Raw genomic sequence first — 15,085 nt, forward strand, 5'->3', positions numbered from 1 at the left:
TCAACCAAGGAACAAGACCTGTCCTTCAAAGAAAACACTGTCATAAAAAAAGATCAACAGTCCAATAAGAGGATGCTACTGCTCACTCCATATGACTCATTGATAGGCGGCATGTTTAAAGCTATGCTAGTAGGTACAGTGGAGCGGGGATTTATGTATAAATTTGGCTCTCATAAATTTTTTTAAAAGTCCACCTGAAGACGCTGCGTATGGCGACCTAGTTATGGTCGGACTGTCGAGACTGACTGGGACTTTCTTATTACAGTGATTGGGCCCCAGTGTGGGATTCTTCTGGTTCACCGGGGTGTCTTTTGGATGCTTCAGCTTATCCACTAAAAGAGGCTGGAGTTTCACACTGGAAGGATCTTGTAGCGGGTAATAAATGTCATTCTTGGGATTTTTGGAGTCATATCACGAGCGGAGCTTTGTCTAGATTTAAGTTTTATCAGCTTCCGTCTTGGTGCAAGAGCGAACATTGGTCTCTAATGGAAGATAATTACATGGAAAATGAGCTACAAGATTCGGCCCCAAGGAAGAAAGAAGTAGCTCAATGGTATAATCACCTTCTGGCAGCAGCAGACAGAAAGATGGAACAGGCATACCGGGTCTGGGAGAACTACTTGCCGAGGGACGAGCTGAAAGATTTATGGCAAGTATCTCTAAGCATTATTTACCCACTGGTTAAATCTGCTGCACTCAGAAGAAACCACTGTTTCACACTCTACTACAGTATTTATTGGTCACCTCTTAAGATATCCAGAATAAAGGGCGGTGGCGAAGCTAGCTGTTTGAGATGTCGCTGTCAGAATGCAGATGATATTCACTTTTTTGCTTCTTGCTCTAAGGTACAAGAATTCTGGAGAAGTGTGGGTGAGACCATTTCAAGGGCCCTGGGTTCTGTTGTGGAGGTAAGCCCAACTCTTATACTATTTGGTATTATACCTACACCGGGGAGCGCTAGGCTTTTTAGGGGTGCATCATAAATTGGTATTTTGTCTGATCCTGCTGACCAGGAGAGAGATTTGTAAATTGTGGCGTCAGATGGTACCTCCTACTTGGAATGCTTGGTGGAACTCTGCAAGATATTTTAGAGCTTTAGATCAGAGGGTATATGCACATAGAGAAAGGTCAGATATGGGGTTGTTTTGAAACTGCTGAATGATCCTTCAACTGGATGAGGCATGTTAGATTAAGGGACAGCATACGTTCCAATGTTTAAAACCTCAGGTCAGCTCGGGTTGTGTGTTATGGGTATTCCCTGTAAAGAACATCGGATTAGAATGGAACCACCAAGTTATATGTATCAGAGGTGGAACAAGTCGAATGGTTGCTATAGCTACGGAGGTCATATAAGGAATAAAATAAAAAAGGGGAAAAAAAACCAAAACAATCCCAATAAGAACAAAAAATAAAACTCTTCGCACCTACACAATCCAAGCTCAAAAAGACAAGTCAGGTCCTCCAAACCTGGATGGAGGAAGTGCTGTGATCAACAGTCTCCTCGACACCACTGTGGCACCTCTAAAATCGCTGTGGCATGTCTCATCAATGGCTTCAAGAAGTTCCATTACGGAGGACGAAGGGCAGTCATTAAGCACAACAGCCAGTACCAACTCTACAGAAGGTGCTTTCTGTCAAAACCTCCTGTTGATTATAAACTCTCAACCCAGTGAGGTATGACAGGGCTCCCCAAATCAAGGCCCTGTATGTGTGTGTATGATGAAGTAGCTAGGTAGAGATCTCTTTCAGCTGAAGGACTTTGACCCGCAATGGCAAAGTAATAGGCTGAAACATGTTGGCAGGTAGGATGAGGATGTATGAGTCAAAGTACTCACTTGATATGCCCTTCTTTTTAAATCAAAACTGGTGCACCTGTACTAATAAAAAGAAATTTCTTTGGGTCCCCCAGTTGAGTAATTTTAATTCCAGAATCTCTCTTGCTTATACTGTATCACTGGAATAGGAACTCCTACCAAGGAGGTTGAGTCTGTCCAGGATGTATTTTACCTGGATGGGATAAGGTTACCTATGATGAAGTGTGACACAAAATAGTGGGTGAATTTTTCTTATACTGAAATTCTGGTTCTAGTGGAACTCCATTAGTCCATTTTTGAAACATGCTTCACACTCCTTGTGAGACACTTCAAGAGGTTCTGGCTCACCACACCAATACTAGAGGAACTTCATTAGAACTCCCTCACTCCGCCACTTCTCCGGGCCACCTCACTTCTAAGACCCTTTGCATGAACCACAAGGCAGTCAGAAATGACACTCCTACAAACCTACAAACCCCTTCAGGAAACTGAAAACCTCTGATGGACAGCACCACAACCAGACTCAGGGTATCCCCAGACTGAAAATGAAGAAGAGCAACGAGGAAAACAAAGGACAGGACTTCTCCATAAGCACGCCATGGGTATATAACAACATCCCCTTTGAAATGAGACTTGCTGCACCACTCTTGAGATTCAGAAAGAAACTGATGGTGCATCACACCAAGCAGCACTTCCCACCCTACATGGCAGGAACTGTTAAATGATCAAAAATTGGAACCCTGGTCATTCACCCTCTATGTGATGGCTCTCTTCCACAGAGGTTTGTGCCACACAAGTACCATACCATTGAGGAAGTTGATCTCATCTTAGTTACAGACTGGACTCAGGAGCCAAATTCTGAATTAAATTTGAGACTTAACAGCTGGCTGCAAGTGGAGGGCATGATGGTGTTAGCAGTCCTCAGTGACATCAGTGTTACCCAGAAGGTCTCTATGGTAATGAAGAGGTAGCCAGTAGTAAGGTGAACAGGATCAGGTTTATTCATAAGTAGGAGTTACAAGTAAAGTAGGTATGAAGGAAGCCCCACCGGGAGCAGCATCCTTGTTGCTCAGCCCATGCATTCCAACTGACCACTCCCCCACATGACCATACTGCAATCTAGTACCTCACAGTCACTATGGCTGAGCAGCAGGGGGCAAGACACTAAGGGGAGAATGCATGGCAAAGATGAAGATACCACAGTCTCCTTCGAAGTAAAGAATATATTGGAATAGCATCAGCTGTTAATAGTGCAAGGCCTACATAAATATGTAGTACGCTTTATAAAACCTTTAAAATTAAAATAAAAAACCCCATGGCCGCCTTTCCCCTTACGAGGCTGCTGCCAGAGCTCCCTCGTCTTCCCTGTTATCACTGGACTGCTGATGTGTCGTGGGTGTTCAACGTCCTTCTGACTTCCTTCACTATAGATCTGGGAGCTGCCCCCACTCAACCCTACTCGTGGGGTCGTTTTTTTTTTCCTTTTTGTATTTTTTTTATTTTAACCCGATTTGTGTTTACCCACAATTGCCGCCATTTTTGTTTGCGCTGTACCTGGGGTCTTTAAAGCTGAAACCGTCATCTTACGATATCGTCATTCCCCCCGACTGGCTCATGCATCTGATCAGCACCTTGTTTCACCTTACTGACTATTGTCTGTGATAGAATCTTCCTTCTACCCCTCTCTCTTCACCATCTACGCTCTCATATTCTCGTTTTCTATTCCTTGTAACGTCCTAGTAATTGATGTAAATTGTTTCTGATGTCACCTTGTAACAATAGGTAACTCTCATGTAAAGCGCTCTGATACCTCCAGGTCTAGCCACCGCTATATAAAACTCATTAAATAAATAAATAAATAAATAAATAAATAAATATATGAATCAATAAAGTAGGAAATGAGAACATGGGCTGACCCAGAAGAAGGATAAAGTGTGAGGATGTCAGTAAGACCCCGGCCAATGTGCCATTCTCTCCTACGATGACTGCCCTGGCGACAGACCTCTAGGTGATAGGAGGCCTACCCACTTCTCAAGGATATGAGTTTCAGTAACATGTGAGGTGAGGGCTCAAAGCATTCTGTAGGTTAATAGACCATTTGGTATAAATTCTTAACAAAATATTTGCAGTTTTGTCTACTTGTTATGCATTGTACATGGCTTCTTCTGGTGGGGAAGGAAGGTTATGTATGAATTGGGAATGTGGCATTGTTGTTATAAAGGAATATTAGACAAACCCAAGTCTATGACCTGCATATTGCTGTGGTGCCTGACTTGCTCCCACAGTTTTAATAGTGAAGATGCTGTGCAAGTGTGGCCGGTCCCCGACCTAGTGCTTCAAGAGTTGAGTGTGATGCGACATCGGCTCATGCCCCAGCCGAGCCTCCTCCGTTCGGGTGTTCTACTTATCATGAATCCGGCCCGAGGCGTCCCTAGATACGGACATGACAACCTACACCCCACCCCTCTGTCCTTTCTTGCAGGGTCCAATCAGGAACAGCCTCCCTCAGGAAGCCTACCCTCGTGACCCCGGAAGTCCCTCCTACTCTTCAGCCCCGGACACTGGAAAAGGCGGAAGCGGAGACCGAAGCAGCGTCGGAGCAGCGATCTCGTGGCAGGAGACTCAGACCGGAGTGGAAGCGGACCCAGAGACGGAAGAAGCCGAAGACGTGTGGAGCGAGGACTGGTGGAGTCCATTGGAGGAAGCTGGAGAGCGGCCGCAACTCACCTGGAGAGTTGCGGCGGAGCGTGTGAGTACCCCAGAACAACCTCCATAGCACACTAGGTGCTCTGTATGTAGACCTCTTTAGTATCACCAGGCCTGGCCCAACACTGTAATTATTCTGTATAGCACTTCACCACTTGTATAGCACCGTAGCGATAATCCAACCCTCACGGAACCCTCACAAGACACCCTTCTTCTCTCCATACCCTGTCCCTTCCGTTCCTACCTCCCCCTCCCTCACCGTCGTTCTTAATCCCCTCACTTGACCCGGGTATTGGTTACGGTTCGCGTGTGTTATAGTCCGGTCGGACTAATGGCTCCCTTGTTTTCTCTCTCCCCTATACCTCCGAGGACCGACCCAGTTCCGGACCTCCCCGAAACCCCAGCAACCTCTGAGCGACCCAGGAAGAAGCCGCCTCACCGCCCTCTGGAGCCTTGTTGTTTTGTTGTTTCCCCAGTGACATTTGATTTGGCAACTACTGACCTTGGAATTCAAGTATCGGTCATTGCACACTATATTCGGCCTCCTTGCCCGATTTTCCGGCCCGCCGTAACCCCGCGAGGACATTAAGTCATGTTATGTGCTGTTCCTGTGTCATACAAACCATGCTAAGAGGTTAGTTGCATGCCATGGTAACCTCACAGCCATAAAGCCTGTCCTGTGTGAAGCTCTGCATCATATTAACATATCAACATGTCATTCATGTTCATAACTGCAAATTTGTGACAGAAAAAATTGGACTCTGAAGGAATTTTTTTCAAGCGCTTCCAAGTTATTGCAAGAAAAGAAGTTACACTTTATAAAACATCTCAATAAACAGAAAAATAAATGCATGTGATACTTGAGAATAAATCACAACATATATACATCAAGATGTGCCTAGCTATATTTAAACATTGAGCTTTTCCCCCCGAAAATGCATACTTATATGAGGTACAAAAACCAAAAGTAAGGTAAACTGAAAAGGTCAAATGTAAACATAGAGAACAAAAACTAAACAAAGGACTTTACTTTGTGTTCATTGCAGTGTTGTTGGTTAAATTGTCATTTTTAAATAAAAGTTGTCGTTGTGTTTATTCTTTTGAAGACCAATAGACACATCCTCCTCACTGCACCTAACAGTCCTTTCAAGACGGCATAAACTACAAAGTAATTCATTACACCCATCATCAATTGAACAAGCATGGAATAACCGAAGAGATCTGCCAAATGCCACAGGTCAACAGAGGACTTTAATTTAGCAAACCACATCAGGTCCCAACAAGCTATATACTATGCCCGCTTTGTGACAGTTCACAATGACAACCAGAAATGGGATGATATTAACAAAGTCTATCCCAGCAGACCTCTCCACCATTTTTACCTCTAACCTATACCTGCTCCGGAGCCTAAACTTTAAACAAAATATCTCAGACTGAACAACCAGTGCAGTAACCCACTAAGTGGACTACGACCATAAAAAATAATGCAAAGAGAGCTACAGAGCTACTCAAAGCTGCCAGGTTACTTAAAACCTCTCTCTCACACGTCTTCATCCATCACACTGCTAAGCGCTGCGTCCCATAACACAGTAAAAGAATCTCTAATATTTCAATTTAAGTGCTTGAGACACACAAGGAGCACTGTTAATCCCCCAAGGATTTTGTTGCTCCCCAATCGGATCTGGTCGACTAAATTACAAAGCAAGCTGTAAAAGCACATTAGGCTTTACAATGAAAACGAGACGAAAATTTAAAATGAAACCATGTTGGTTTATTAGAGGGTCAATAATTACTGAGGCAAAATAAATGGTTAAAACTGAAGCCAGTCAATTATTTAAATCAATGTATAGCATGAAGATCAGAATAAAATACAAAACAATAATAAGCAGAAGCCGTTATAGTTCAGTGCTAAAGAAATACATCAATGGTCAGAATGATGTAGTCCTGCCTCCTAAACAAGGGAGAATCAGCCCAACACCCCCAGAAAGGAGCTTCTTTTAGCATCGAAAACCATACATGAATGCAACTGTATTAGAATCACAAGGGGTGGACCAATCAGGTTAAAGGAAGAATTATACAGTTGCTGAAATCACATTATTCAGCACTATCCCACGAATTGGCACAATGTAGCTCTCATGCAAAGTGTCGTTCAGACACCACAACTGTTAATACAAATGTTCCTATTTATCAAACAAGTTCTCATGAGAAATCACTGTGGTCCCAGTAGGCGAGGGCTTGGAAACAATTCATTCTGAGGAATAATGTGCTATAAGACTAAAAAAAAGAAGAAAAAAAAGGAAACATCATTCTGTACCTGGGAAAGTGGAATTACATATCAAAAAAATTGCTTGTGCAAAAACTATCTGGGTGTAGAGTTAGACCAGGACAAAGGATGAATACATGCTGAAAAGATGATTGCAGAAAACACCAGCCATTTTGAAATCGAGGCCAACATTAGCTGATGCTAGCAGAAGCCCAATAACCTTAAAATGATCTCTTTGTTTCAACTCGAAGTTAGTATTTGGTCTGTTAATGCTAATGTGCATAAAATTATAAAACTCTTCATTGGTGGTCATCAAGCACAACATGGAAACATTTCCATTTAAGATTAAAACAAAGACAACACACAACTATACTCCCTACACATTGTAGAGGCGGGGCACCCATGGGGGAAAGGGCTTCAGTTCCCCACATTGGGGTAGCAAGCGCTATATAAATGTTGCTGTACAATATAATTACTATCAATTCTTTTGAATTCCACTTTGACTGGTCCTCAGCAAACTTAAGCATATGCTGCAGTTTATGTGGTAGAGTCTAAGCCTAAAACATTAAACAAAATTTCAAGTACTGTGCTTTATAAGTCTTGCCCAAATAGTAAGCCAAAGAAAGTTTTAAACAGCCGGACAGCGCTTGTACCAGTGCTTAATTTGAGCCGATGGTTTCCAGTGCACAGCACCAGCACTTAATTGCTGGATCCTGCAATTATGACAGCTGTCACATGATGGCGCTGTTTGTGTAATTTAAAGATGAGCAGAAAAACAGTTTGTTAGCTCAATGTACGTTAAAAACAACGAATGTAGAACATCCAAGCCATTCTAAAAGCTTTGGCGGCCTCGAACAGTCTAAATTGTCACACTTGCAGCAGTGTGATGGTTAGTTGTTGTATAGTGGCAACGTGTGGGGCAAACTGCTCGTACAAATAATAGAACTGGCAGTCTCTAAGAACTTCTTACCTCGAAAAGGAATTGAGGAGTATTTCTGCAAGTTTCCTTCCAGTTTTGTAAAGTCCACCTCCTCCTTCGTATTAAAGGGGGTTGTAATGGGCGGGAAGATTCCCTTAATATCCAGTCTTTGGTCTGTTGTGGAGTTGAGACCCCTCAGAAACCGTTTTGGGGAAGCAGACCAGCCTGACCCCCTCAGCATAGGAAACCTCTCCCTGCTCGTTATCCAACAACGAACAGGGAAAGGCAGCCGGCAGGCGAGCATCGCCATTACTGCTTCAGCGGGTGATTGAAGTGACCCCGTCTCTACTCGCGCTCCTGTTAAATGCCGAAAACAAGCTGTTGCACTGATGGTTGTTAATGATTAATGCTGCAGTTTAAATTTTACTGGTTTACAGACAAAACACGCAAGAAGCCGACACTTACTTTACTGCAGATACGGTGGTCTGTAAAAGGGTCAAGAGAACTATAGAGTGCATCACATTATTTACTTGGTTATCAGATCCAGTCAGATTTGTTTTAGTAATTTAGATATATTTGGTCAAGTAAAACAAAACGCTACCAGTTAAAACAGTTTACTTTTACACTTCGTCCCCCCTCTGTGCTTCCTTCAAAGGGCAGTCTGTACGAAGTCCGTTACTCATTATTAGTTTATCTTTTCCTGTCGCTTTCAACGAGCTATGTCCAAGGCCGACCATGGAAAGCTAAACTTCCACTTGTAATAAGAGTCAATAAATGGTTAGCGCTGATTGGACGAAATGACAGTCTAACACGATAAAACAAAACTAGAAGGCTGATTGGCCAATGCGGTCTCCAGTTCCTTGATGAGGGCGGGGCCCGCGTTTTACACTTCAGAATGAGGTCTCCACTTTCGTTCATGTCTGTGGTAGATGTTCCACGACTATGTGTACGTTGTTAAATTAGGATGAAAAAGTAAATCAAGATTTCTACAATTCGGAAATGCCGAATGGTTAAGTCAGATGACTGACTTGCCATCAATCATGCCATATAGATAAACAACGAATTATAGGCATGTTTTACAATTGATTCAAGGGCTATTGGGGGCGTTTCAAGGGTTTACAAATTAATGTTTCCGCCTCTTGTATTTGAGAAGTTTTCAGGTGAGTTAAAGGTGATACTGGAAATCTATAAATTGCTGCTTTAAAACAAGCACTGGCAAAGACAATACATTTCGCTATTTATTTGTGGCTAGCGACAACTTTAGTTGTTTGGCAAGCCTTTTGGTATCGTTTCCAAACAACTCATAGTAAAAATTCAAAACGCAAATAGATACAGGGGCTTTTCAGTTAGTCCTCTTCATCCCTACACATTTTGCTCTGCACACCACAGCATACACCAAAGGGCAGTAATGCAGCCCTCTTCATCCACTGGCTGTCGTGCATTGTACATTTTACCTGCATACAGGCACGGCCGGTAGTAGGTGTAACTGCAGGGCGTTGACGTAGGGAGGGGGAGGGGCAGGGTGGGGGGTTGTAATGTATGGATCACGTACTATAACAGGTAAGTAAACATAAAAATAAATAACACGAATTTCGTTGTGTGTACTGCATCTCATTGGGTGATGCAGTGCACACAACGAAATTCGTTTTATTTATTTATAAGTTTACTTACCTGTTATAGTCCGTAATCCATACATTACAACCCCCCACCCTGCCCCTCCCCCTCCCTACGTCACCGCACTGCAGTTACACCTACTACCGGCCGGGCCTGCCGGGCTGGGAACCGAAACCTGCCCTGGCAACCTGCTCAGCCGGCCCCCCAGTGAGGTGAGTTGTTTGTTGGGGCCAGTTTCAGCCGATGTTGTTAAAGGGGGCCGATATTGACGGCCCCCGGTAACAAAAATGGCCACCCAGGGGCCCAAACCACCCTCCACCCTGGCGGCCCACTGGGAAAACGCCTGGTGCCCGGTATGGCCAGTCTGGCTCTGGCTAGCACTTGTGTATGTGAGATTTGCATAGTGCCTGTTTGCAAAAATAAAAAAAAGGCCGGACTTTTTGGCTTTGCCAATGCATATTTAATCGTGCATTGACAAGTCAAATAGTTTGCATCGGTAGAGGAAGGGTTTGGTGATAGTTGAGTTCCTTTACAGAATGGTTGAAGTAAGAAAATAGCAACTTTTTAAAAGTGGCATTGTCAGACTTACAATTTAAAATCCAACTTCACAATAAGTTGTGATTTAAAAAATGTTAAGTCCAGAGACACCAAACTCTAAATTCCTTTCTCTTCCCTAATTTGAAAATACACTTACAAGATGTTTTATGGCAATCCCAATGTTAACCTATGGGAGAGATAGGCCTAGTAGCAGCGAAAAACGAATGTAGCAGTTTTTCACTACCAGGACATGTAAAACTTTAAAATACATGTCCTACCTCTTAAATACACTTCACTCCGTCCATAGCGCTGTCTGGGGCTTACCGTAAGTGTTGGATCTATTTCTCCCCTGCTAGTCTGCCCTCCATCTGTTCCAGGGGGCCCCGAATTGTATTGCTTACCGTAGGGGGTGACATATCTAATAAAAAGGAAGGTTTGGGCCACAAAAGTAGGTTAACTTGCCAGGTCGAAATGGCATTTTGAACTACACACACAGGCTCTGCAGTGGCAGGCCCGAGCCTTGTTTAAAGGGCTACTGAATTTAATGTACTTATAAGTCCCTACTAAAGTGCACAATCAGTGCTGCCGGCCCACTAGTAGCATTTAATTTATAGGCCCTGGGCACATATAGTGCACTTTAGTGGTGACTTATAAGTACATTAAATATGCCAATTGTGGATACACCAATGATACCATTTTTAGAGTACAGAGCACATGCACTTTAGCACTGGTTTGCAGTGGTAAAGTTCCCAGAATCTTAAATGCAGCAAAAATGAAGTAAGCAAAAAAGGAGGTCAGAAGGCAAAAAGTCAGGGGAAATCACACTAAGGATGCCACGTCTAACACAAACCATGAAAAAACCATGAAAGCCAATGGCTGAAGTGGGCTGGCCTAAATCCTGCTCTCCCTGTAGTATTCTTTCCAAGTACTTTTGAAAGTATTTGTAACACATGGTGTCCCCACCAGCTAAAGTTATCTGTCGTGAGGCCTAAAAAGAAGACCAAATTGTGTCCCTGCCCGACCTTCTTACTTAACTAATAGTAAGGATTTTAATCTTTTTAATGATTCTTCTCTGTGCTAATGTCAGACCTGCAGATAGAGATCTACTGATATTTATTACCAATTTACCCACCATGAGCTTACTTCTTTATATTGAAATAGTAAAATCCTTATAAACATATACTGAAACACTCTATGTTGTATTATTTTGCTTATGTTTGTAACACACACCAAACATACAAACATGGAGAATTTTGAAAAAACACATGTATATGCCAATAACACCTTCTATGACAAAATAAAAATGTATGTGCGATACATAGACGATTTATTCATTATGTGGACTGACTCACAAGAGTCACTCAACAAAGCACTGACAGAACTCAATACCAAAGATGAACGCATCAAGCTTTCATGGCAAATGAGTGGCACAAAAATTTCATTTCTTGATGTTCTCATCAAGATCACTGCAAATGGAATCACAACCGATCTACATCGAAAAACCACTGACCGCAATAACACATTGCATTTCACCAGCTTCCACCAGGGATCACTCAAGAAGCACTTGCCCTTTTCGCAAATGCTACGCGTCAAACGGATTGTATCGGATGAACAGACTTATAACATCCGCATTGAGGAAATGCATCAACGCTTCCTAGATAGAGGCTACCCTGAAAACATCCTCAATGAAGCAGAAACACGAGTAGCCAACATCACCAGACAAAAAAGCCTCTCAAAAAGCTTAAAACAGCCTAACGAACGCATGGTCCTGGTATCCAAATTTTCCACGGCCAGTAATAAATTCAAGAAAATTATCCTCAACAATTGGCCCATCCTACAATTGGAACCAGATTTTCGGGACATTTTTCACACTCCTCCACTGTTCGCCCACACCCGCGGCAAAAACATCAAAGAAATCCTCTTTACCAAAACACCGGCCAGTCAGAACTATAAAGGAACCGAACCGTGCTTAAACTGCAGCAACTGCAATTATATCATTAGAGGCAACCACATCAAACATCCTATGAAAGGCCATCCCATCAAATTACAAGTTAACGCCACATGTGATTCTATGAACCTTATCTACGCTTTGAAATGCCCCTGCGGAAAAATGTATGTCGGCAAAACCGAAAGAAAAATTAAAGTTCGCATAAACGAACACAAATCCCACATTCGCACCAAGCAAGAAAAATCAAACGTTGCCATGCACTTTCAGGAATTTCACCACACCATAGCACAACTTCAATTTACAGTTTTGGAAACCATCACCCGCACTGAAGGCATAGACAATCGCAAATTTCTACTCAAAAAAGAACTGGAATGGATATATCGCTTGCAGACACTCAAACCACATGGATTGAATGATCGCGTTGAATACAGCTGTTATCTTCAATTGTTAATTGTTAGATATAACTGCATTGCTCTTTATTCCTTTGTACATCCCAGTTCGTTACTCCTTTGTACACCCTTATTCCTCTGTACACCCTAGCCCTTTGTGTTTACCTTTTTAACCCACCCCAAGATGGCCCCCGTGTTTACTTTTCACCTAGTCCTTTCTTTACCTCCACCACCCACTCCAAGATGGCCCTCGCGTGCACTTTCTACTGAGTCCTTCCTTTACCTCTTGCTTGCCACTTCCCCTATTTACACACCTTCACGTTGGCCGCATGAATCGACCCTCAAAACTTGGACCGCCGCATTGACGCAACGACCCACACGGCTATCGCCATGAAGTAAGTGCTGTAACCGCACGCAGTTTCTCACTAGGGAACCGCGACTTCGTAACCTCACGACCTGCTCAGTGCACTGCTGTTATTTCACTTTACCACGTTTACCCACGGCCCCCAACACTGGCGACTTATCGTCGTTCACTTGTGTTTATCCGGCTAACCTCTCGTGCACATATTCCACAACTCGCATGTCGCACATCCCATTTTTTAATCTCGGGACACGACCCCATTTTCTTAACTTCGGGACACGACCCCAGCACTATATTGATCGGCACTTTAAAAATAATTACCCGCTATTAGCGTATCTGTATATTCCCCCCTTCCCTGATTTGGGCTTGTTTCTTCTTTTTTCTAGCTCTCCTTGACAAAGGGCTTGCAACCCGAAATGCCTTGGAGTTCGCGTTTACCATGTACATGTTACACTGTTTTCTTACTGCAGTGATATGATGACAATATCATTGAAACACAAACCTTTATGAATGAAGATTGATTAATAAATCTTTGAACTTTGGAATCATTTTCATGAACATTTAAGGAGTGCCTCCTATAGGGGATGTATTTGCAAATCCTTGCTTTCTACAGAATTCCCTGGAGAGGTAGCAACATAACATATGGTGATTAGTATTAATTTTGCCAACCTTTTTGTCTAAGCCTTGACAGTCATTTTTTCAGTATTCTCCCACCCCTCGTTCCCACTGATCGCCAACCTTGCTGATCTCTGTGGCTAATTCTCTCCCACCTTGGTGGCCAGATGCTGAAGACAATCAGCTTTTTCAAGTGGCTGACTTCCTCAAACCAAGGCTGTTTCCAAAGACTCAATCCTTCCAACCAACCCCCTTTCTTTCTCTGCGTCGCTGTTATGGCAGACACCAGGGCAGAAGTCGCCCATTGTGACTGGGCTCCTAGTGCAAATTCCAGCCTCCTCCCAGCCAGATGAGCATGTCTGCCATGCAGCATTAATGACTGAACTCCAAACAAGTATGATTGATTTCCTACATCGACCCGTATCCGCCCATACCCCTAAGATCACATTTTACCCTTTTTGGCTAATCTCGTGTCTGGCCTTCTTCTACAGAGGACAACCCCTTCCCAGACAGCTAGATTCCTAAGAATGTTAAGTAGCCTTAAATGCTGTCCTCCTGTAAAAGTTATGATTGACCTCTCAGTAAGACTCTCCCCTCACGCTTCACATAGCCAGTACCCCAAGGTTACAGTCTACCCTAGTGGCTATCTTCTACATCCAAGGTCCAACCGCAAGTCTGATCCTCAACCTGCCAAGACTCTGCCACATCTCCCAGCGCCTGCGCCCACTCCACTGGCTCCCCATTGAGGCTAGAATCAGCTTCAAGATTCTCACCCACGCACACAAGGCACTCCATGACACCGGGCCAGCATACCTGAACAGCCAACTCAAATTCCACGCACCCCAAAGGACCCTACAATCAGTCTAGCTCTCCTACGCCATAGTCCTCCACATCAGAAAGACCAGATCGGGAGGCCGCTCCTTCTCCTTCCTGGCGGCCAGAGTCTGGAACGCCCTTCCGCTTCACCTCAGACAGACAACATCGCTCCCCATCTTCTCAAGAAACCTCAAAACCTGGCTCATCGACAGACCCCCTCCTTGATGGATTGGAACCTGCAGCCCCCCTCATCTTTTCTCACCAAGGCCCTACCCCATACTTTCCTGACAAAACAATGTAACTTGCCAAATGCACAAGGTTTTCAGTCAACCCTAGTGCCTTATCAACCCCCACCAATTACTTCCACACCCAGTTTCCAACCCTTGGGCCCAAGGTGGCCAGATGTGTAAAGTCATGTATCGGCCAAAGTGGCTCACCTCTTTCCTGTCACCTAATTCTACCAGACTGGCCATACATTGAAGTTTGCCAATCAGTTCTGGAGCTTTCCTTCTCCTATTAAGTCGTCTCCCCCAGCACCCTTCCCCTGGCTGGTCAGAACAATAAAGCTGTCGGACATCTCCAGTAGCTGACCTCGCTTATTAGGTCCCCACCCCCAATGACGATCAAATTCCTAAGATGAGCGGCCATCTTGCATTGTCCCTCACCAAAAGCTGCTCTTTCATTTTCTCTCCAGAGCCCACTCGAAAGAACTGCAGTGCTCCAACCTCCCTGGGTCTTCCTAATCCCTTCCCTGTGCTTTGAGCCTCTTTCTAGGGATCTATGCTACCTTATGAAAACACTGAACACTTAGATAAATCCTCAGCAAAGGGAGATTTTTTGGGCGAGAAAGAATCTAGTGCTAAATTTAGAGTGCTGCGGATGGATTCATCCATCATTAACGTGAGGAATATCGCGGTGCATTAGTAAGAAATGCGATCCTTCTTTCTATTGAAAGACAAAAGCTTTTTCTGGAGGTTCACGGGCTTATCTGAAGGTGTGGCTTAAGTAGACTGACAGGTTTGTTGGCCAATAATTGTAACATGAAATATCGAAGGCAGGATACTGGAGGAGCAGATTATTCTCACATGAATATCGCGGAAGAA

At 43.7% G+C, this 15,085-nt stretch overlaps 1 protein-coding gene across 2 annotated transcripts in view; it reads right to left on the reverse strand.

Annotated features, from left to right (window-relative positions):
• The window catches only part of HOGA1 (4-hydroxy-2-oxoglutarate aldolase 1), a 120,135-nt gene extending 111,670 nt beyond the window's left edge, over positions 1-8,465 (reverse strand). Inside the window, exons 1-2 of one of the 2 annotated variants that reach the window (XM_086922623.1) lie at positions 8,168-8,464; positions 7,754-8,059 (exon numbers count right to left, since the gene is read on the reverse strand). In XM_086922623.1, coding sequence (XP_086778749.1) covers positions 7,754-8,012 — 259 coding nt within the window. In that variant the 5' untranslated portion in view covers positions 8,013-8,059; positions 8,168-8,464. Of the gene's footprint in view, positions 1-7,753 lie in introns of both variants that reach the window. The other variant, XM_086922622.1, reaches the window with a different exon arrangement.
• Between the last annotated feature and the right edge of the window lie 6,620 nt (positions 8,466-15,085).

Source organism: Lissotriton vulgaris, chromosome 5 (genome assembly GCF_964263255.1).
Source record: "Lissotriton vulgaris chromosome 5, aLisVul1.2, whole genome shotgun sequence".
NCBI classification, from domain to species: domain Eukaryota; kingdom Metazoa; phylum Chordata; class Amphibia; order Caudata; family Salamandridae; genus Lissotriton; species Lissotriton vulgaris.